General features: G+C 39.9%; 1 protein-coding gene across 1 annotated transcript in view; it reads right to left on the bottom strand.

Annotated features, from left to right (window-relative positions):
* The window catches only part of BTBD1 (BTB domain containing 1), a 38,473-nt gene extending 23,471 nt beyond the window's left edge, over positions 1 to 15,002 (bottom strand). Inside the window, exons 1-3 of the mRNA XM_012763209.3 lie at positions 14,490 to 15,002; positions 5,158 to 5,314; positions 974 to 1,079 (exon numbers count right to left, since the gene is read on the bottom strand). Of these exons, the coding sequence (XP_012618663.1) occupies positions 974 to 1,079; positions 5,158 to 5,314; positions 14,490 to 14,893 (667 nt within the window). The 5' untranslated portion in view covers positions 14,894 to 15,002. The remainder of the gene's footprint in view (positions 1 to 973; positions 1,080 to 5,157; positions 5,315 to 14,489) is intronic.
* Between the last annotated feature and the right edge of the window lie 10,120 nt (positions 15,003 to 25,122).

The following is a 25,122-nucleotide window of genomic DNA, read 5'->3' as shown; positions in this document are numbered from 1 at the left end:
TGAGCACTTTCAGATCATTGTGCATTTTATACGACTACTATATACTTTATGAATTTTTATTTCACAATAATATGTACTCATTCATTCCTTCATTCTTTCAATTTCCAACCCATTTATTCCAGTTCAGGGTTGTGAGTGGCCAGAGCCTATCCTGGCAGCTGAGGGTACAAAGCAGGAACCAACCCTGGACGGGGCAAGGTTCCACCATAGGGCGCACTAACGTGCACCCCCACACTCAGACTGGGGCCACGCTGACATGCCAGTTTGCTAACATGCATAGCTTTGTGATGTGGGAGGAAACTGGAATGCCTGGATAAAACCCCCACAGACGTGGGGAGAACATGCGAGCTTCACAGACAGTTGCCCCAGCTGGAACCAATTTTCTTCCTCATCAACATTAAAACAAAATGATGTTATTCAAGGACTTGCTGTACTATCCATTCTTTAAGGTCCATATTAGAACTTCCTCTGTCAGAATTTTCCTAACACTATTCTAATTTTAGGTAATCTCTCCATTTTCTAGATTTGCATAATAATCATTTTCTTATCTAACTTAGAAAAGGCAAAAATCAAATTTGCCATAGGCCCTCTCATCTATTAATATTAGTGTCTTAAATCTTAATTTTCACATTTTTGTTCTTTGATTCTCCAGTTAGGTGTTTCCTTAACAAGACAAATCACATCTTATGCTTCTTTTTATTTTCTACAGGACCCTAGTATAATGCCATGCATGTGGTGAGTATTCAGTGAGTATTTGACTTGACATCTTTTAAAAGGCAATGAGGTAGTTATGACTTAGGAATATTTTCACCAAAATGAAAGAAAGCAAAACTCTTAAAGAGGCAGACTTAATTAATCATTTGGGAAAACCACTAATTTAAATTTAATTTTAAAACAGCTTATTCTCCAACGAGGCTGACAAATAAGGTATTAATTACTTAAACTGTAACAATTTACTTCATAGTGAACTTACCTATATCAATATCAGTGAACCCTTCTGCACTTATTGCATCCATTGTGCTTTTGTCTATTGTGTCTAGACAAAGACTAGCAAGCTGAGGTTCATCAAATAATCGAGCCTAAACATATAAAGAAATAGTCATTTTACTATCACAGTTATTTTACCTTCAGGCTGTACACATTCAGCTCTGTTTACATTTAATAGTACAAACATTAAATGCACAGAAATATTCATGTTGGGTTGTGCAGAAACCTGAGAATACTGCCAATTAATTAACCACACCATAAATGACACCCATTATTTGACATGACTGATGACTTCATTTAATTTTAAAGTAAAATTCATTTCAAAGGATTCAATAACTCAGATACTACTGAATAAACAAATATTTTTAAACTAAACAGTTATCTTGTGTTTTATGGGGGAGAGAAAAAAGGGTTAAACACACTGGCTTTAATTTTTTAAATTTAAACATTTAATTTACATTTTAAATTTTTATTTAGAGACAAGGTCCCACTCTGTTGCCCAGGCTAGAGTGCAGTGGCGCAATCATAGCTCACTGTAACCTCGAACTCCTGGGCTCTAGTGATCCTCCTGACTCAGCCTCCCAAGTAGTTGGGGATACAGGTGCATGCCACCACGCCTGGCTAATTTTTAAATTTTTTTGTAGAGATGGGATCTTGCTATGTTGCCCAGGCTGGTCTCAAACTCCTGGCCTCAAGCAATTCTCCCATTCCTCCCACTCTGGCCTCCCAAAGTACTGAGATTACAGGTATGAGCCATCATATCTGGTCAAAATTTAAAAAATTTATATATAAAATAATAAGTAGAAATTTTAAAAGATGGGGCCTTGTTATGTTGCCCAGGCTGGTCCTGAACTCCTGAGCTTGAGCAGTCTTCCTGCCTCAGCCTACAAAGTAGCTGGGACTACAGGATAGTAGAATATTTTTAAAATACTCAAATATATTTGAAAATGCACTTTTTTTTTTTTGAGACAGAGTCTCACTCTGTTGCCTGAGTTAGAGTGCCATGGGGTCACCTAGCTCACAGCAACCTCAAACTCCTGGGCTCAAGAAATCCTCCTGCCTCAGCCTCCCGAGTAGCTGGGACTACAGGCATGTACCACCATGCCCTGCTAATTTTTTTCTATATAATTTTAGTTGTCTAGCTAATTTCTTTCTATTTTTTTAGTAGAGAACTAGTAGGGTCTCACTCTTGCTCAGGCTGGTCTCAAACTCCTAAACTCAAACAATCTGCCTGCCTCAGCCTTCCAGAGTGCTAGCATTATAGGTGTGAGCCACCACACCTAGCCTGAAAATGGCACTTCTTAGATTATATACTCAGCCTGTTTATATTAATTTGTTTTGTCAAATTTTAAATAAATTTTAGCATTACATAATAAAAAAGTTGTGTTAATTCCTTTTTATGCAATTTTTCCTTAAAATTTTTTTATTTGGAATTTCAAATTTATAGAAAAATTGCAAGGATGGTGCAAAGAGCACCCATATACCCTTCACCAAAATTTACCTGTCTAAATGTTATTTATCTCAATTTCTGCCTCATCTGTTTTATCATTTCCTCTTTCTCCGTATATACACATATATACACACATGTGGATACGCATATGTATCTACTTGGAGTAGGGGGCAAGCCATTGAAGGGTAAGTTGTGTAGAACATGGTCCTTTGCCCTTGATATTCTCTTACACATTCACAGTAATTAACTTTGATAAATTTAACATTAACAATATTAAATTTATTAAAATAAACAATTTAATAATATTTTTATCTAATATACTGACTATATCTCAGTTTTTTCATTTAATAAATGCCCATAATGTTTTTTATAACATTTTTTCCTTCTAGTACAGGAGCCAGTCTAGGATCACAGTTCATGCATTTTTAGAGTATAAAACAATGTATTTTTATAAAGTAAAATTCTATTATTAGCAGATAATTAGCCAACTCAACTATATTTTTAGTTAAAATTTTTAGTTAAAATATATTTTTAGTAAAAATTGATCTTTCACTCTAGGAAAAATAATTTTTTATAAAAAATTACGTTATTCAGGGTAGCAACTGTCAGTCACTCCTTAGATTACACACCTGTAATATCAAGTTTCCTATGGAATCTACTGCTGCTACTTAGAGTAAAATAAATTTTCTCACAATTGACTTTGACTCTGACATTATCTCCAATAACACTCCTCTCTATAAATCACAGCAGTACAGTGTACTGGCACTTTGTTTTAGAGTGAAGCAGGCATAGGCCCTCTCAAGTAACTCCAACATGCTCAGTTCAAATGACTCACTTGGCAGGAACAAGAAGTTCACATGACAATTTGTGGACTGATTCACATGATCCCACCAGTGAAAATTTTGATGTGATACTGGGTTCTCAGAACAAAAAGACACTGAAAAATTCCTTTTTTCTCACAGGGACACCTGTTAACCCTTGCTACTAACAGTGTGGTCCAGAAACATTGGTGTCAACGAAAAGCCTGTTGGAAATGCAAACTCTCAGGCCCCAGGCAAACAAGAATCTGCATTTTAGTTACCACAGTATAATTTATTGGTTTCTGAATTTTATAACTGAACTTTTAAAATAAAAGTCCTTAAGTGACCATCTTTTACACACATTAAAACAATAAAGAATCTTATGAATAAATGTATTTATTAGATTTTTATAAAAAGTTCAAAAGAGGAAAAAAACATAGGAAGATATTGCTTGATTAGTTGCATGACTTTGGTCAAGTTATTCCACCTCTCTGTGCTTCAATTTCCTTACTTATAAAATGGTGATAGTAAGAAAGTAAGTTACTTGGAACACCTATACCTCATAAAGTTATTGTAAGGATTTAATGAATTAATGTACACAAAGTACTGAGAAAGGTACCTGCACAATTATCACTTGATACATTTTGCTATTATGATCATCAATATCACCACACCTTAAGGACTGTTGGCTTAAAGTTGAGACTTAATTTTACCATGGTTGTATAATGTTCAGTAAGGTATATGCTTCTGTAAGCTCCCAGTTTTCATCTTTAAAATGGAGATAATAGTTAACTACATCAGAGTCACCATGAGGAGCAAATGGGTAATGTACGTAAAGGCATTAGCGTGGTGTCTGGCATACATGGAGTTCTATAACTATGTCCAAGAACAAGTGACAACAGAATGTTTTGTTCTGTTAACTACAAACACTTAATGACACAGATTTTCTTTTTAAAGGTACCAAATATTTTCTACACAACAGATGAACACTGAACTAGAAAAAATGAGCTCTGCTCCCTGGCCCCACCTCATCTATTGTGAGTTAATTAGCCCAGGTTTTAGTTTACCCATTTGTAAAATGAGAAGGTTATACTAGGGGTCATCAGCGATTATTTCCAGTACTAACATCAAATAGGATTATATTTTATAACTTAGAATTTTTAAAACAATTTGTTCAAGAGTATTACAATATTGTCTAAAAAGAAAACATTTATTTACATGCAAAGTATGAAGCTCAGATTACAGGCATTTAACAAATGCTAAATAATGTATGTTAAGGACTGGTTAATGGTTCTATAGGTATGTGCAGTTTGTCAAAATTCATTAGACTGTACACTTATAATATGTGTAACTTTCTGTATGGATATTTTATACATTTATTATATTTAGTAAAAATTTTTTAAAATGTCAGAGAAAGGATATTTCATATTAACCTAAAATTCTAACTCTTCCAGGAGTGGATAAGTGATCTTCCAGATACAGTTCCAAAGATAGTGAATCTTAAAGCTTTTCTGGACTTAAACTATTTGGTCTTTATTCTAGATCCAGAAAAACGGAGAATGAAAATATCCAAGAAAATCTCATGCTTTCATACTGTCAATCATAGGTGGGACAACACTGGATCTTAATCCCTAACTCCAATCCCAAATAGCTATCTAACCTTAAATCACAACACTCCACTTACATTAAGGCTTTAGTTTCTTCACCTATATGATCCAGCAAGGTATTAACTCTGGTATGCTTTTCAATTCTAAAATCTCATGAAACTGATATATTTCCCTGAATAGTAAAAATGATTATGTACACTTTAAAATTATGGCTCGAATTAATTCTCCAGGAAATATTAAATATTCATATATAGTTATGCTTATACTCAATTTTTAAGCTACAATGATTCATACCTTAGCTACATTTACTTACCTGAGTAAGTAACATAAAGGCATTATCCGCCCTAAGATGTTTGGTAAGAAATTCCACACAATGTGCTTCTAAGGCTGGGACTGCATATTTCTTGGCAGTATAAAGAGTGGTCATAACTGTTTCTGGGCCAATTTGAACTTCATCTGAATACAGAAATCTGAAAAGCAATTGGGAAATTTGCAGAGATGATGTTTTAGATAAGTAATCCAGCAGAGCTAAACCTGTGAAGAATATTTTAAAATATAATAAGCAAACTGAAAAATAATCCGAAATCTGTACCAGACTCTGCAGTCTACAGGGCATTTGTGTACACATCACCTCATTTCATTTTTACTTAATCCTGAGAGGTAGGAAGCCTCACAATTTTACAGAGGAGACTAAGGGTAAGTGAAGACCATGCGACAAACCCAGGTTTCTAAGCCAGGTCTTCAGACTTCTGAGCACCCCACAGCTGCTTAGGACAAGAGAGGCTCATTCATCTCTGCCTCATCAAAAGACGTTCATTTAAGCATAAATCTATAGGTAGCTAAGGTCACATCTCTACATGTCAAAATATTCATTACTTCCTAATAATAGTGCCTTTTTATTCTAGGCATCTTTTAACCTTTCATTGTTATCCCAGAATTAGCATAATGACCATGATTAGAGTACGGAATAAAGCAACTTAGTAATATATTAAATGACCCCATGTTGCTATGTGCTTTGGGGTACTTAGGTCCAATTTTCTCTCAAAATACTATCTATCAGCTCAATACTCCCTTCCTCCTAGTTCACTGCTTCTAACTGCTGGGTCACTAGGAAATCAGCTTCGTGGGACAGAGATAAAGCATAACATTCTCAGTGAAGGCCTGGGCATTTCTTGTTAAACTATACTTGAGCTTGTGCATTCTCGGCTTTCGGCCCATTTCATGGCTCCTCAGAGACACCTTATGCTCACTGCCCAGTTCTCAGCTGCACTTGTGACAGCCGAGGATCCTGAAGCATAGCATTAAGAACAATTACTTCATTTAGCAATACTTAAGGGCATTAGAACATTTATTATATTTCCAGGGCCCAAGTTGTAAAATAAAGGTTTAAGAAAATCCACTATCTTCTTTCAGAATACTCTACCACACTGGAGTGAGGAAAGCTAAATTCTCTTTCATGGCCCTAGTCTATACCCTTTCAACTTCCTTTTTTATTCCTGTGGCCACAATCACTACTCAAGATGAAACCTAGTCAGGCATAGCCCCCACCTTCCCACCCTAACCAAGTCCTCGCATTCCTCTGGTAATATGATCCTGACAACTACCCCAAGTGGAGGTACACTCCCCTGTATCTCAAGTTCAAAAGCCAGGGCTGCTATTTTTTAGGATCATACTGTTTTTACTTATTTTTTCCCCAAAACTCCTTTTAGATACCCAAGTCAGCCAACTGTATCACCATCACAATGCTCACCTAACATTATGGTGCCATACTTTTTGATGAGTACAGGAAATTAAAAACCAAGTAAGACACAGTCCCTCATAGCCAGGGCGAGGGAAATGAATAAAAAGAAGAAAAAGTTAACATTTGCTGAGTGTCTACTGTATGACAAATGCCTATTCATTTCGTCCTCCCATGAAGGAAAGTAGGTGCTATTACCTGCAATTTAAGGATGAAAAAACCAAGGCTGAGGAAACATGAGAGCTGTTTGCCATAACACACCATTTCTAAGCTACCAGTGCCATAGATAAGGCAGACCAGGAGAAGAGCGAGCCTGCTTTGCTTTGAGCCTGTTCTACGGCTGGATAGCTACGTAACTGAAAGCGGGTCTCCTGCCTCTCTAAGAGATGAGAGCAACAGTACTTCATACTGTCGTCATGAGGATTAACATAAGTTAAAACACAGAGCATTCTGAACAGTGCCTAACAACAAAAATCTGCCTCAGTAAACGTTGGCTATTTATTTGCACATAGTCTCATTTTCACTGCTGTTTTCCTCTGCGTTTTGCAAGATTTCCTTGCTGTTATCTTCTGCTGTCCTCCTATTTTTCACCCCAGCAATCATGTTTCAATTTCTAACAATTTTTGCTTCTTTCCTGATGGTTCCTTTTTTCTCCATAACATGTCTTAGTTTTACAGATGCAAATGTTTGTTTTATGGGTGGATCTCAAATCTCCAAGATGACATTAACCAAAATTTCAAAAGTTCCCTTCTGTTCCCTGAATTACCTGTTTCCTTGAGAATCAGCTGTTCTGTTTATCTTGGTCTTTGTCATTCATGTTCTGATTTTCCTTATATGTCAAATGATTAATGACTATCTCCAAGTTCAGTACTCTAGTAGTTGGTCTGTTTTCAAGATAAAACTATCTCCAAAATGGAGAGGTTGGCTGGGAGCTCTGTGCATGTGGAAGTCTTGCTGACTGACACCTGTATCACACCGGGAAGCCAGTCTTGCTGTCAGGGACCCCTCAATGTCATTGTGGGCAGAGCTTAATCATGAAGTCCCAAAGACACACCAGCAGTCCTAGTTCTTCCTAGGCAGTCTGTTCAATTTATTTAGAGAAGCTTGTCATTTGTCACATGGAGTAGTCTGCAAGAGCTGGTTGAGGGGATGGTCTACATGCAGGCTTCAAATTAATTTCCAAGTCGTAGCACTACCTTCTCATTTCCATCCTCCTTACTTCCAACTCCTAGCCTAGAATCTTGCCGGCCTTCTGCCAAGAAAGGCAGCCCATCTCCCCTTCAGCTTTGAAAGCTCTGGATTCTAAGTTCCAGATTCATCCACTCTAGCTCATCCATCAACCAGTTTCCAACTGCTCCCTCCACTGTTGGTCCTTCCAACCCCTCTCTTTTTCTCCTCACAGTAATGAACTTACTATTTTTTGTATTTCTTAACCCTTTGCACTCGCTTGCTTTTTTCTCATTATCCACTCGACATTATCCACAGTTGACATCTGAGTGCAAAGGGTTAATAGTTGTTTTAACTGAGACAGAAAAAGGAAGAGAAGCATGCTCAATTCCCTTCTGAAACTAGAAACTTATGAAATTTTTAAGGACAAAAGTAAAGGACAAGGTAAAAGAAGTCTTTACATCTGCCTAAATTTTCTGCAGGCAAAAATTACTGGAGTTGTGAAACAAAAAGCAGAAATGTGGGGCCTTTTATCACATTTCCCTTTGTGTGTGAGTAGTTTCAAACTTTAAAAGTGCCACAAAGTTGAAGTGCATGCTTTTATGAGAATCTGTAATTGTGGGCTCTGACTTAGGGGGATCTGGAAAAGATTCTTAGAGGAATTTCTGCTCCAGATAACATGAAAAGAAGGTGGGAAGAACATTCTCGGAACAAGAGAGAATTATTTTTAGACTATTTTATATGAGATCCCTTCCCATTCAAACAACTTTTATTAAAGTACACTTTGGTAATATACCCTTGGCTTATATCAAAGAACAATTTTAAAAAACAACTATATCTAAAGATATAGACTGAAGACACCATTCATTATAGTAATGCTTTCTTTATGAGGGGACTACATCAGGATTTTTTTTTACAGGTCTAATTTATTAGAGTTGTCCATCTCGTAAGCAGTTGGCTTGTTTTTAATCTTTTTTAAATAAATTTAATAGAAATTTATCCTCACAGTTCTGGTGGCTGGGAAGTATAAGATCAAGGCATCAGCAGATTCTGTGTCTGATGAGTGTTCTCTTGTTTCAAAGAAGGTACCTTCCTGCTGTGTCCTCACACAGTGGAAGGGGCAAGGTAGCCTCTGGGGCCTCTTTTATGAGAGGCCGTTCATGAGGGTGGAGCCCCTGCTGTGACTTACTCACTTGCAAAGGCCCAACCTCTTAGTACTATCACATTGGGCACAGAATTCCGACATATGAATTTTGGAGGGACACATACATTCAGACCATAGCCCTGAGGTATAACAGAAAAGAAAAAATAAACTGTCACAATCTGCAGGTGATGTGATTATGTGCTTAGATAATCCCAAAGAATCTACAAATTGTTAAAAATTTAAGTGTACTGAATTGTACTGTACTGAATACTGTAGGCAATTGTAATACAGTGATAAGTATTTGTGTATCTAAACAAAGAAAAGGTATAGTAAAAACATGGTATTGTAATCTTACAAGATCACAGTTGTATATACATGATTCCTCACTGACCAAAACAATGTTATGTAGCACATGACTACTTTGGTAATGAAATGATTAAAAAGTAATGTCATAATGATAACAAGTATATATCTTAGGCCCTAATATTTAATACTAATCTCTAAAGATGTTCCCCAATAAATTTTAGACTTGCTCCTTGATGAATCTGGGCTGGCCCTATGTGAATCTCTTTAACCACCAGAATGTGGCAGAGTGGCACTCCGCCAGTTTGGGGCCTATGCCTTAAGCATGCCTCACAGCTCCTGCTTTTGTGCTTTTGGGAGCCATAAGCCAAGAAGTCAAGCTGCCCTATTGGATAGACCAGCTGGAGAAGCCATGTGGAAAGGATCTGGGAATCACATGGAAAGGGAAAAAGGCAATTTTTTACTCATCCCAGATGCTGAGTCAAACCTCCAGCCGACTCCAGCCCCAAGTGTTATCCGACTACAAGCACGCATCACAAACAAAGCATTCAGGCGATCCCAGTCAACCCACACATCCTAAAGATAAAGATAATAAAACAGTTTAAGCCACTCGGTGTTGAAGTGGTTTGATCTACCGCAATAGATAACCAAAACATGCTATGAGATGAGATGAGCCAGTGTGCAATTCTGCCTGTGGGTGGAATTTTTATAGAAGAGGTAAAGCGTGAACATTATCTGAAGTGTAGTAATTAAGTGTGGAGGTCTAGGCAGAAAGACATAACTAGAAAGGTAAGGAGGCCTGAGAAGGCAGGCATTAAAACACTGAGTGGATGGAGAGTAAGGGAAGGAAATAGAGATCAAATCACAAAGGTCTTGTGAATCTGCAAAAGCATTTAAACTTTATCCCACAGGCAAAAAGAAGTCATTAAAAGATTTAGGGGAGTCAGGCCAGGCATGGTGGCTCATGCCTGTAATCCTAGCACTTTGGGAGGCCAAGGCAGGAGGATTGCTTGAAGCCAAGAGTTTGAGACCAGCCTGAGCAAAACCAAGATCCCGTTTCTACAAAAAATAAAGTCAGGCATGGTGGCAGAAAAAAAAAAATGAAGAGAAGTGGTAGAATCCTCAGGAATGGTCCAAAAAGGATGAGAAATATGTAGAATGGACTGGAATCAAACTACAACTTGAAGCCAAGCCCACAAGTCACTTCCCAGCTGATCCACAGAATCATGAGTGAGAATAAATTGTTGTTTCATTTATGGCATCATGGCAAAGGCTGACTGGCACAGGGGGATAATGAGAAGTGTGCCTGCCTCAAAGGACAAAGGTCCTTAGGACAGTATATAGCACACAGTAAGCACTCATTAAAGGTCAAATATTTTTATTAATGACATGCCCTTCTGTGTGGGTACAAGACATTCCTTTGTGAAGGTCCAGTTGGACATGAGGGTGTGGAGCTGAGCAGAGCCCTGGAGACACAGACAGGGGAGCAAGCAATGCCATGGGTTAATGGGAGAAAGGACAATAGCTGAGGACACAATTCTGAGGAATTACCCCATGGCCCCACCATGCCACTTCTCTGTTCCCTTCTGCAACAAAACTTCTGAGAGGATTGTCTATACCAGCTGTCTGTAGTTCCTCACCTCCCATTTTCTCTCCAACTTTATCAGCTGAAATCACTCTTGGCAGGGTTATCTATAGCCTCCAGCATGTCAATACTAACAATCAACTCAATTAACTCAATGTCCTTATTTTTACCAGCTCTCAACAGCATTTCACACAGTTGACCACAATCCACTTTCCATAGTTGACAACGTTTTCTGCTCCCTTTCTTGAAACCTTTTCTTTGACTTGACTTTCCTATGCTCCTTGATTTCTTTCTTTCTTTCTTTTTTAATTAAGACTGTCAAGCTTTCCCTTCTAGTTCCACTGACAGCTGCCTCTCAGTTTCATTTTATGCTCCTTTTCCTCTTCTTCTTCTCCACGTGTTGGAATATCCTAGGGCTCATCCCTGTACCTCTCTCCACAATCTACATTCCTTCCCTGGGTAATCTCACTTGCTCTCACAGTTCAAATACCATTCACTCTTAACTTTCAACTTACTTTCGGCAAGAAGCACTTCCTTAAATTCCAGATTCCTACCTGTGTCTACGTCCCTACTTACATGTCTTGGAAGTCCTCTTGGTTCTACCTTTAAAATATATCCAAAATGTGATCACTTCGCCTCATGTCCATTACTACCACCCTGGTATAACGGACCATCACTCTCGCCTGGAGTACTTACTGTGAAGCCTCTGAATTTATCACCATGAGACCTAGTTTACACCCTCTACAGTTTAATCTCCAAGCAACTGCCAGAATGAGTTTTTTAAAAATGTAAATGAGATCACAGGACTACCCTGTTCAAATCCCACTAAAGACTTTCCATCACATATCAGATGACACTCAAAAGTCCTTCCTAGGTCTCCACAGTGCTGCACAATCCAACCTGGCCTATTTTTTGACCTTGTCTTCTACCACTTCTCCCTACTGGGCTCAAATCACAATGGTTCACTCTTGCGTTCCTCCTCCAACAGGAGAAATTCAGGGCCTAAAACACTTTACTTGCTTAGAATGCTCCTTCCCTCCTGAGTTGATCATTTTTCTTCAAAACATTTGTCAGTACTCGACATTATATTACATCTTTGTTTTTCTTTACTAGATTAAAGGCTTCATGAGGGCAGGGACTTTTTCTTGTTTACTGCTTTATCCCTAACACCTAAAACAGTGACGGACACAAGGGAGGTACATAGTAAGTACCAAATATTTATCAAATGAACAACTGAAATACGTCATTTAAAGGTCAAGCAGGTCAAAGTAAGCAGTTTCTTTAAGGGCTTCAAACTTAAGTTCGTAGGTGTTTATGTAACGTTAACTATTCATGTTGTAAACATAATAAAAGCATGACCAAGCTAACCTGCTTTTCCAACTCAGCAAGTACTATCAGACATCTTTTTGTCACACAATATTAGGTAAATACAACATCTGTGTTTCACAGCCAGCCAGTACCGAAGTTTAGAAACCAGTCTTGATATTAATTACAAAGTAGTAGAACAATGACCAGAACCTAAAGGATAAATACACCATGAAAATACAATACACTGAAAATTTAAAAATGAGAAGTCAAGTTGCACTGTACATTTTAAGAACTCTAAAATTAACTTCTGTTGTTGGGAAACCATTGACTGATTAGCAGCTTTGATGAAAATATGAAATATGCATTTTTTTCCTCTACATTCTTATCTTAGCAATCTAAATATTTTTTCAAAGGAAAAGGCTGCCCAACAGTATCAGTGGCTCTCAAATTTAGCTGGTACAAATATCACTGAAAGAGAGTACGAAAAATGCTGTCAAGGTCTCACCACCACATTGGTATTATGATACAGTAAAGAGAGTGGAAAGGATCTACAAATTCAACGAGCACCCCAGGAGATTACAATGCAGATGGCCCCCAGATCATTTTGAAAAATACTTCTAGTCTAAAAATTCCAAATGAGCTATATCCAATCCTCCTGGTCAACTTCAAACCAAAATGATCTAGATCCTAGCTTTTGAATTGTTTTTCACTCTCTAATAAATGTGACTGAACTAAATTACAGAAAATACGGGAAACAAGAAAAGGTACTTTCATCTTACCACGCCAATGTGCCTGTGTTTATTCGCATTTTGGTATGTTTCCTTTTATCCTTGTCTCTCTGTATACAATATTTATTCTTTCTTTTCACAGTTGTATTCTTGGTGGTTTCAGATTCTATTTATTATAAATATTTTCCATGTCATTACCTAGTCTTTGTGAGTTACTGTATTTAGAGACCACATTAAATTTCATCAAGTGGACCTATCACTGTTTACCTAACCATTCCCTACAGTTGACTACTTCCTCACTACTATAAACAATGATGCTGTAAATATTTTTGTACAGAACCTTTCAGTACTTGAATGCTTCTCACGTGTCGGAAGAAAAATCTGTAGCACCCAACTGTTTTTCCAAAAGGGTTTTTACTACCACTTTTGTCAGAAAGTGCTCCTCAGATGTTATCTTAAAAATTTCTGGTGGGGGCCAGGCGCCATGGCTCACGCCTGTAATCCTAGCACTCTGGGAGGCCGAGGCAGGAGTCTGAGGCCACAGCACTCACTCTAGCCTGGGCAACAGTCTCAAAAAAAAAAAAAAAAATTTCTGGTGGGGTTAAGGGAAGGGAATAATACCTGGCTGTTTTAATTTGCATTTCCTTAATTACTAATGAGGTTAAACATTCTTCATTAATTAGCTGTGATTTTTCCTCTAAATTATGTATCCTGTCCTTTATATATTTATTGGTGGAATCTTAGCATTTTATTTCTAATTGTGTGAACTTTATATTCAATTTCCTATTTATTTTTGCGATTGAGCTGTGAGCCTTCTGGACTGTTTATTCTGTTCCATTGACCTACCTAGTTTTGCTACCCAAGACTCTGCTACTTGAATAACAACACATTCTACTCAGACAGCTAAAACCATCTTAGTATAATGAAGCATACATGGTCTTCAGTATGAGTTGGCTCGGCTACCTTGGGCAAGTTACTACTTGACTTTTCTGGGCTTCAGTCCCACTTGTAAAATGGAGTAAATACCTACACTTCACTAATAGGACTGTAGTGATTAAAAGCTAATAATGCCAAACTATTAATCCTTTCCACTAAATAAAATTTATCAGATGTCAATCTACTATCTTCAAATAACCAAAGGCAAACTCTGTAAGAATTCGATGGGGCGATTCATTTTTAAGCAAATGTGACGTTACCTGCAGAAATACAAGGCAGGTAAAGCCACACTTAATTTGTTTTGGTATTCACTTTCCTAGGTCTCGACAAATAATACCATAATGAAAAAAAAGTTAACAAAAAACCCCAACACATCAGTCCTGCAAGACTTTTCAACTACTCTCCTCCCCCAACTAAAAGCATAAAAATGTGCAAATGGGCAAACAGCACAACCTGATCCGCCCTCTATTCCTGCCACTTCTCTAACTCCGGGGCCTGGGCGACAATCCACCGTCGGAATGTGAAAGCGCCTTTCAACGGTAAAGCGCTCGCTAGCGGGACCGAGGCGTGGGCATCACTAGATCCAGGGCAGCCGCCGCCCCGGCCTGCGCGGTTCCACTTCGACCTTCCGGACCAACCCGGCGCGGGAGGAAACTGAGGCCCGGGCGAGTGAGGAGCGCCCGGCCCCAGGCCGTGGCGGAGCCGGGGCAGGCCGCGCCGCGCGCCCGCCGCTCACCTCAGCAGCGCCAGGAAGGCTGCGGGCTCCACGTCCGGCAGCTCGATCTCGGCCGACGTGGTGGCCATGCCGCCGTTGAACATGGCGTCGAAGACGGCGCTGCCGGCCGCCAGCACGAAGCGGTGGGCGGGGATGCGCTGCGGGCCCCCGGCGGCGGCGGCGGCGCCGCGGCCCTTGCCCAGCACGAAGCGCACATCGCTGAGCAGCTCCGAGTTGAAGAGGAAGGCGAAGCGCTCCTTCAGCGACGCCTTGGTCGCCTGCCAGTTGTACAGCGGCTCCCGCTGCAGGGGGAGCAGGGGGCCCAGAGCGGACGGCGACGCAGGCAGCGGCGGCCCCGCGGGGCCCGGCTCCGCCTCGGCGCCCGGCGCCTGCTCCCCTGCTGCGGCCGGCCCGAGCGAGGCCATCCTCCCGCTGCGCGGCTCCGCGGGCTAGGGAGAGAACTCCCGGCGCCCCGCCGCCATCACCCAAGCCGCCCCGGAGGCCGGCGCCGCCCCCCAGCCTTCCGGGAAAGGCGCTTCCGGGGCCGCGCGCCCCCGCCGCCCCGCCCCGCCGGCGCGCGCTCCCGCGCGGCTGGGTGCTGAGGCGGGGCCCCCGAGAGGTAGGGCTCCGCGACTCCGGGCGGCGGGAGGGCGGGACGTGGGGAGCCCGTCGGAGCCCCGAGCTCTCGGAGGCGCAGCTTCCGCGGGCCGGATGCGGCCGGGCCCACCGCGCCACCCCAGGCGCCGCCTCGGGTCTGCGAGCGGCTCGAACGGCGGCCTCTCCCTTCCCCCGGCCGCTCGTCACCCGCCCCAGAGCCCCCGCGAGTACCGCGGACAGATCCCCGCGCTTGCCTCGGAGTCTCTCTCCTGGAAGTGGAGGGGGCCGGAGGGAACGGCCTAAGGAGCGTGCGAGGAGGGGACGACAGGACCCCTCACAGCCCTGGCCCTCGGGCGTGGCCAGGGCACCGCTCCAGGTGGGCGCTGCTTCCGTGGGAATCCCAGGGGCGCCCCAGCGACCTCTCCCCAGGTCTGCAGGTCCCTTCGCTCTCTAACTGCCCCTCCGGTTCGGTGCCTAAGAGACACGTCCTCCTGCTCCTTCCATGCCTGTGTTTGAAACCCCTCCTGCTTACCCCTCGCTTTTCAGTCCTTACACTGAAGAATTAATAGGAAAAGCACTGTCAACTGTGTTACTGCTTCCCAGTGAAAGGCCCAAACTAGCCTAAAGGCCCAAACTAGCCTAATCAGCTTTTCGCTTCTGTAACTATGCTTGCTTATAGGTAATTAAGACCCCTACCCCTCCCTTTTTCTTTATCTTTTCCCGTAAGTGTCCATTGCAAGTTCTCGGAATTGGGTAGTGGTCATGCAACTGGTTGTGCAAAATAGAGCTACTAAAATTTCCCCACCCTAAACTCCCCGGCCACCTGCGTGTGGTCTTGCCCCATAAAAACCCTAAGCTTGAGAGCTTCGGCGGCAGCCTCCCCATCTTAGTGATGCTGTTATCCCCTGCGCGCGCTAGAAATAAATCCTCTTGCTCTCTTGCATCAAGCCTCTAGACTCTGAGTCTTTTTGGGCGGTCGTCTCTCTCCCAAACGGGCTGTACATTTCTACGGCCCAACACCAGGCGGTCTTTACCACGTGAGTCATCACGGCTGGGGGACAGGCCTGCCCTCCACCCCGCAGGGAAGCAGGTCCTGAGTTAAGTCAGCCGTTAAAGGCAGAAGGTGAAAAACCCGGGAAATAGTTCTCAACCAGGCTAGTTGGAAACACCTATTTTCTTTGAAGGCAAAGCCTTACAGATTACAAATGCCAAGTCATCTTCATAAGGAAACCGTAAACCAAGGTTTTTCCTGTAAAATCCCTCCCTCTGTCAAGCCCCCCGAAGGGGACTTCCAGCTGTTAGACGTTTGAATGGCAACTTCTTTGGGACACTTGAAGTGGTAGGTACTGAAACAGTGGATGAGCAACCCCTTCCCTAATACTTCAGCAAGCATCTCCTAAAGACAAGGACGTCATGCTGCAAATGATACCATTATCACACCTGGCAAGATTAATAATGTCATCATATCATCTAAAATGTCTAATATTTAATAATAGTCCATATTTAAATTTCCCAATTGTCTCAAAAATATCTTTCATAGAGGATTTTTTTTTCCCAATCCAGGATCCAGTCGATGTTCACATACTGTTGGTTGTGTTGACTTCTTTGAAGCGTCCAGGGGATTGTGGAGTAGACTGCTCCACAGTCTGGATTTGCCTGATTGCTTCCACGTGGTTCATGGTGACATTCCAAGTTAAACATTTTTGGCAGGAATACAATGCAGGTGATGTTGTGTACTTACTGCTTCAGATCAAAAGGCACCTGATGTCCCACAGTTGGGGATGCTAAATTTGATGACAAGGCTGTGACTGCCCGATTTCTCCATTGTAAAGGTGTATGATTCCTGTGTAAGTATTATAATAAGTAATCCATAGGAGTGATACTCTGAGGCTCTTTGTTATTCTGTAAAGAAGAGCCTTCCCTTCTCTTCCTTTTCCTCCCTCCTCCTCTCTCTTTCTTTTTGAGTATCAGTGTGGACTCATGGATTTTTTTTAAATGTGTTATATAATCCATTACGAAAAACTGACTATATTTTAAATCTCAAGGAAAACCTCAAGTTACCAGAGCAAAAATAGTATGGGCCACATTGTCTGGCACAGAACAATAAAATCATGATTTAATAACCAAAAATATGAGGATACCCCATATCAAAATTTGTCTAATGCAGTCAAAGCTGAGTTTAAGGTTAAAGCTTAGCCAAAATCACTTTCTTTACCAAACTGGAAATAATAAAAAATAAATAAAGTAAACATTTCAGCACTGGGTATAGTACCTGTCACAGAATATGTGCTCAGTAAATGTTGAACAAACTCATCCAGAAGTTGGGGGAAAAAAGCAACACAAACCAAAGGAAAGCCAGGGAAAGGAATTAAATATAAAGCAGAATGATTATGATTTTGCTTTTCTATTTGAAGCAAAAAACTTTTTTTCTGTTTTCTTTCTGTATATGTAGATGTGTAAATATTTAGATATGTCACATATTTACAGCTAAATATTTACTTAGTTTATAAGTTTTGTAAGAAAAGAAATTCTGTAGAGCTAGAAAACAAATCCAAGCAGATTCTTTGACATCAAAAAAGAAACTTTTTTTGTTTCTTTTAAATCAGAAGTAAACAAGAAGTGCATTTACCCCCAAAATGTGAGAATACATAGGATTTATCCAGAGTGTAATTAAGAATACAGATTATTTGGCCTCACCCCTGGAGATTCTGATTGAGTGAGTCTAGATAGGGCGTGAGAACTTTTAATTGTAAACGCAGCCCAGGTATTCTGATATAGGTTATCTATAGACCATACTCTGTAGAATACTGTATTACATAGTTTAATGAAGAAAAAAATGAAAAAACACAGAATTAAATATGAGAAAGGATATATAAACATAATTAAGGAGATTAAAAATAAAAATGTGAAGAACTCTATTGATACCTTTGAAAATATTAAGAAATGTACCAGTCTAAGAAACCTGGCCGGGCACAGTGGCTCACACCTGTAATCCCAGCACTTTGGGAGGCCAAAGTGGAATTACTTAAGGCCAGGAGTTCAAAACCTGACCAAGACTTATTAAAGGTTAAATTAGGAAAACAAAACAAAACAACAACCAAAAAACCTGAACAAGACAGCTCACAGAATGCAAACTATCAGCCAATCTCATATATGAATAAAATATAAAAATTTCAAAGTAACAGCAAGTCAAACTTAGCACTAATTAAAAGCATAATTAACCACAACTAAGTCAAATTTATCCAAGTCATTCAAATGTAATTCAATATAAAGAAATAGCACTGGCAATTATCACCTCAAATGTAGATATTTTGGCCCAGGTATCAAAAAGACATCTCCATATATCCTTTTACATAATGGTTTCCCTCTGGGATATTTGTCCTATTGAAATATGTTCATATATTTGTGAAATGACTAAGTATATGGATATAATTGCAGCTTTATTTGTGACAATAAAATATTAGAACATCCATCAGGAGAGAACTGATAATATAATATATAGAAAGCCTTAGAACAGCCTGGCAACAAAGTAAGTGCTCAACAGCTGTTGCCTATTATATATTACTGATACAGGAATAGGCAGCTAAATACACCAGGTCAAGAAGTCCAGAAACAGACCCAATTATAGGTAGATGGATTGATACAGAGATATAGGAGGTAGATAATATTTCATATTAATGGGGAAATGAGGGATCTTTTAGTAAAGGTACTGATATAAAATTATTGAATTCATTAGAGCTAGATTGTAATTCACTCCTTACATTAAAAGTTTTACCTGAAAGAATAAGCTATATATTTTAAAAGACGATGAAGAAAAAGAACAATAAGAACAACAAGAAGCCATTAACGAACTAGAATAACATGCAAGTGAAAAGTATCTGTTTTTGAGGTAGAGAATTCCTTTCTAAACATACATCAATGACTCAATCCACAAAATAAAAATACTGGCATATTTGACTACGTAAAACTGTTAAACTTTCCATCTAAAAATAAAGCAAAATAAAATTAAAAGTACAAAGACAAACTGGGAAGAATGTTTGCATGATTTATGACGAAGGCATGGTATCCTTAATATATAAAGGGGCTTTCCAGATTGATAAGACATATATCCTCTCCCTTTTTTAATGGACAAAGGATACAAACAGGGAATGCACAGAAGCATAACCTTTCTGGAGAGTGATTCAAAAATGTGTCAGTAGTTTAAAACCTGTCTATCTTTTGTTCCAGCAACTCTACCTACGGTAATTTATCCTAAAGAAATAAGAGCTGGATGTAGAATTAAAAACAATAATAAAGGCCAGATGTGGTGGCTCACACCTGTAATCCCTGCACTTTGGGAGGCCGAGGTGGGAGGATCACTTGAGACCAGGAGTTGGAGGCCAGCCTGGGCAACATAGTAAGACCTCATCTCTACAAAAAATAAAAAATTAACCAGGTGTGGTGGTGTTCACCCTGTAGTCTCAGCTACTTGGTAGGCTGACACAGGAGAACCACTTGAGCCCAGGGATTCAAGGTTACAGTGAGCTGTGAGCAGGCCATGTTAAGCTGGGCAACAGAGGCAGATGCTGTCTCTTAACACACACACACACACACACACACACACACACACACAAACAAGAAGAATATCAAAATGTTATAATATTTTTTAAAAATAGAAACAACTTAGATAAGTGATTAAATTATGGTGTAATCAATCAATCATATGATGGAGCAGTAAATACCTGTTGAAATAGTTGCACTGATATGAAAACGTGTTCTCAACCCATGATGATGAGTGGAAAGAGCAGGCCACAGAGAAAGATGCATATCATACCGTCTTGCCTTTGGGACCTAGAGTGTACCAGTTTGTTTTAAATGTCTAATATATATATGTATGTCTACAAAGACAAAGTATGACCACTACTATTAATTTGATATATTGCAGGGTAATAGGATTGTGAATGATTTCTCCCACTTTATATTACTTTTCTTATTTGAGGGAAAGAGTTTTGTTTTTTAAGTAAAAATATTATGAGATTTGATACATAAAAATTTTGAATGAGCTATCTGGTAAGCTACAGCAGGAACACTAGGCCTGTCTATGCCATAAAATGTAGTTTATTTCCTTGACTTCATCTGAAATGCTGTTAAGTAACACTTTTTATTTGACTAAATGTGATTTAATGCAGTTCAACACTCATTGCAAGGCACTAGAGGTGAGATTCAAAGACGACTAGAACATATTACTCACCCAAGGAAGCTTATAATTTAGCAGAGAAGGGGGAAGCCCATTGGGGCCTGCTCAGCTAGAAATAAAACTTCTTTTCCTATCTGGTGGATTTTTAAAGAATACAGAAGCAAAGGCAATTTGCCATACCCTAGACTAAATTCAGCTTACTTATGGAGCTCTTCTTTCTTTGCTTGTCATTGCTTTCTGGAATCCAGCCTAGGAAAGTAATATATGTCACCATGTGTGCTGGTTTATAATTAGAACACATGTGAGGACTTATAAGAAAAAGGCCTATTGGCAAAAAACATTAAGTACAATTCTAGAAAAGGCAGTCAGGAGAAAGAAGGAGGAAGAGATCTATTTTGAAAAATAAGTTAATGCCAAAGAAAGAGAAGACATTTAAAAAGCATAAAAGGCAATTATTACGCCGTTAGGATTTTTATATTTCAGAGAGTACATGAAAAGATAGCTGCTATTAGATTACCCTCTATTTGAAAGGATGAGCATTGTAGGTATAAATAGAAGCGAAGGTCAAGAAACTAAAGGCAGAAGAAGGCTCACGTGTCCAGCAGAGACTGATAAGCATGTGAAATAATACCCTCTGCTCCTGAGGCCATAACCATGCCTGGGAGCTGAGTTTGAGCTGCTGGAAAGAAGTGCAGGGCAAAAGTCAAAAGGCCCATGATCGCCCTTCTTATAAATCTTAAATCACCAAACTTTATTATAACACTAATGCACAGTAGAGTGTGAGTTCTAAGGCTAACTTAGGCTATAGGATCATTTTCTCCCCACATGTCACCTTTTTCCAACTAAGAATTAACACTTTTCAGAAAGATGTGGTTGACCTAAGCCCTGAAAAACCAATATTTCCTCCCTCTCCAGGTTCCAGAGTTTCTGAGAGTCCTTTCCCAGGAGCATGGCCCCAGGAATTAAACAAGCAAGCAGGAAGAGGGTCATACCACACACAGTGTGCAGCAGCTTGATCTCTCCCCATCTTTCCACTCCCACCACCCACTGCACTGACCTCCTCCATCCCAGATTTCCCCCCTCTGCCTGCCACGCTCGGACCTGGCAGAGCTGCTCAGCTATCCCCTCTGCTGTCCTGCCCTGCTTCCCTGAGCACCTCCCACCTCCTCCTGCCTGACTGGTCCCTCTGTCTGGGGCTCTGTCCCAGCTGCCTGGTCCCGGCTGCAGTCACTGCAGGGTCCACCTTAGTGCCCCCCTGAGCAAGGCTGTGAGAGTCTCCACGGATGCTCAGCGAGTCCGCTGCCTCTTCCTTGTCCTCCACTGAGAGGTCTCTGCTCCCCGCAGGACTCCCATGACAAGATGTCAGACCTTTCTTCGAGAAAAGGGGAGAGAAGGACATTTTAGTTCACTACGTCCACCCAAATTCTCCCAGTAACCTAGCTCTTTCTCAAACATGCTTCATCTCCATATTAGAATATCTCTCTTCTTCCTCACTCTTCTGGGTTTGAATGAGAATTTATTTAACCGCTGATACATAATTTTTGTCTGCAACCCATCTGAAGGATGGGGACTTGTCTACCCATTCCCAGCAGATACTTGGCACCTTTTCCCTAATGTATTCAAACCAGTGGGTGGGAACAGGAGGTACTGTCTCTCTGTGTCCTTTATCTTTTTGGATTGAGGAGGCAGAGATTCCTATTCCTAGGTTCCTTCAGGCAGCAACATTCCTTCTGATCCAGTTTTCTGGGGATGGCTGAAGTTCGTAGCTTCCCAAAAGCCCAGTTTCTTAGCCCAAGCATCTGTCACACTGGTTGGTACCAGGGCCCCGGGCCTGGTTTATCTTCATTGCCATCACACAATTTTCCTTACAAATTCCAGATCCTATAAAATTCTCATGGACTCCCTGAATCTATCATCTTATGCCAAATTTTCTCCTCCTTTCTTCTGACCCTGTGAGAGTATGCATTCTCTTGGACCAACAGAACCGAAATAAATGTTAGATTATTTAACTAAAGTATGTCCAGGGGCTTGTTAAATAAAGAGGAGTATACATGGGAGATTGATTAGTTAATTAAATGGAAATCAAAGTCAGGGCACTCTGAGGACAGCTTATCTGTATCCACAGTAACACCAATAAGCATATTTACTTAAGTATTAAGGGTATTATTTTTGGTCATCCCTTCTTCCTCTGCCTCTTCCTTTTGACATTACCTCATCACTTATGTTTTACAACTTTCTTATTCAAAGATTCCATATTTAATTCATCCTGGATTCATCTGACAACGTGGAGAGGCAGAACAGCACAAAGTAAAAGGTCACACACCATGGAGCCATGTTGCCTAGGTTTGAATCCCGACTCCACTTCCTATTGGCCATGTGACCTTGGGCAAGTTGCTTTAGCTCCTTATGCCTCGGTTTCCTTATCCATAAAAGGGAGATTATGACATTCAGTTTATAGAATTGTTATGAAGATAATATCATAAAGCACTTAAAATAGTGCCTTGCACGTAATGAGCTATATCTAAGTGCTTTAAAATAAATATGTCTTTGAGCAAATTAGGGAGTAAAGGCATTTGACTCGTAAGTTTTCTAAGACCATACAGACCTGAAATGTGTTGGTGTGACTTTGTTCTACAGATGACAGCTTTGTTGAGAGAACAGCTCTCTGCAACAAACCTCACCCGTACCCTCCCCTACCACTAAGCCTTGTAGACGTTGCTCTGTTGTATCTGGACTTGACTACGTCCTCAGAAGTAAAGGCAATTCTGAGTTGGATCCTTAAAAGTAATATGCCCTCTCTGCTGGGAAACTGCAAAGTGTCTGCAATTTGAAAACACCATGGTATCAATCTCTGATTTAAATGTTTTTACTTTTTATTGTGGGAAATTTCAAACTTACACAAAAATAGAGGGATTCTCTAACTTAATTTTAATAAGGATTCCATTTATAGATGAAATTTTCCCCTCAAATTCTATTATATTTTTAGTTATTGGCTGTTAAGAATTGAGGCATCTTCTCTGAGGTTCCTGAGGTTTGGAGTCTGGATGCTGCACCCTACCGTCCCTGAGCTGTGTCTTTCCTCCTGGGTGATGGCTGCTGTGGAGAAGCCCAGGTCTGGTTTTTGGCTTGATCATTTATTGGTTATGACCTTATTAATTTTCTCTAAACCTATTTCTTCATACATAAACCATGCTGCTTACAATAGGAATTTAGTGGTTTTTCTATTTTACTCGGTTTATTTTACATTTTTCTTTGTAGAGTTCTTTCATGTTCTGAATGGTTCTTGAGTCAACTCTGTTTTGCTGATTGACTTTCTACCATGTCAATTTTGATTTCCACTTCTTCTTATGATGACTTGAGTAGTTTATTATGGATTTTTATATGAATTGTTTAAAATCTTGCCCCTGTGCTCTTGGGTATATGTTGCCTTTTATCTCTTTTAGCAATGGTGAACCTCACATGATATAAGAAATCCATTCCAAATCTAAATATAAAAGGCATACAAAAATCTTATAGAAGAAAACAAAGCAGAACGTACTGGAGTAGGTGAAAACTTTTTTTTTTAAGTTTTAATTTTTAATTTTTTTCCTGTCCTGAAATAATGCAAGAAAATTTCTTTAAAAGGAAATAAAAAGCTTTAACCATGAAAGCTGATAAATTAGACTATATTTAAATGACAGTGTTTATCAAAAGATGCTAATTAAGAGAAGGAAAAGGTAAGCTATAGATTGGGAAAAGATATTTGCAATCCATATGTCTAGCAAGGACTGGCAACCAGAATGCGTAGATCAATAAAAGGAAGGAAGCCAACCGAATAGAAAATGCACAAGAGACTTGAACAAGCACATCATTAAGGAAGTTATTCAAATGCCCAATAAGCACACAAAGAGATGTTCAACATAATGCTTCATCAGGCAAATGCAAATTAAAACCACAATGAGATACCACTATACCAGAATCATAATGGCTAAAAATTAAGTGGCTGAAAATAACAAGTGTAGGCAAGGATATAGAATGATCATTAACACTCATACATTCCTGGTGGGAGTATAAATTGGTGCAACCATTTTGGAAAATTTTTTAGCATTTTCACCTATGGATGACCATACACATGGTCTGTGACCTACAGATTCCACCCCTAGGGATAGTCCCAACAGAAATATGTATGGGTGTTTACCAAAAGACATGCACAAGAATGTTCATAAGAGTACTCTCTGTAATGAACAAAAACTAGAAACTACTGAAATGTTCATTTTCAGTAGAAAAGAAATAGAAATTGTGGTGCGTTCACAGGATGGCCTACTACATAGCCATGAGAGTGAACTGGTACATGAACAGCATGGATGAATCTTACAACATAGTATCAAATAAAACAAGCCAGATCCAAAAGTGTGTATACTGTATATTCCACATAAAGTTCAAAAACCAGAAACTAATCTAAGCTGTTAGGAGGCAAGAAACGGAAATGACGAGAAATGGGCTTCTGGGTGCAGTTAAGGTTCTGTTTCTGGGTCTGAGTGTTGCTACAGAGGTGATGTATGATGTTCAACATCTCTGTGTGATTTCAAAAGCTACCCACTTTTGAAAATTCACTAAACTACACATTTTGGATTCATACACCTTTCTGTGTATGTACAGTCTATATAGACTGCAATAGAGTTTCAAAACAATGTTGGAGATTTGTTCTCTAAAAACTGCATTTCTTCTGGATGATTTAGTCAAGAGATTTTCCTTAGGCTCTTACTGCTTTTTACAGTTTCTGTCCTTAAATTACTTTGTGCTTGCTTGAGTAATGGTGACAATATTTTTGCCCACAATAAACTGATGTGTTTGTTTTGTTTCCATCTTAATGTTCCCTTGCCGCCTTCCCTAAGAAAGACT

Source organism: Microcebus murinus, chromosome 7, assembly GCF_040939455.1.
Source record: "Microcebus murinus isolate Inina chromosome 7, M.murinus_Inina_mat1.0, whole genome shotgun sequence".
Classification (NCBI taxonomy): Eukaryota; Metazoa; Chordata; class Mammalia; order Primates; family Cheirogaleidae; genus Microcebus; species Microcebus murinus.
Note: the sequence above shows the minus strand (reverse complement) of the source record. Positions and strands in the feature narration are given on the sequence as shown.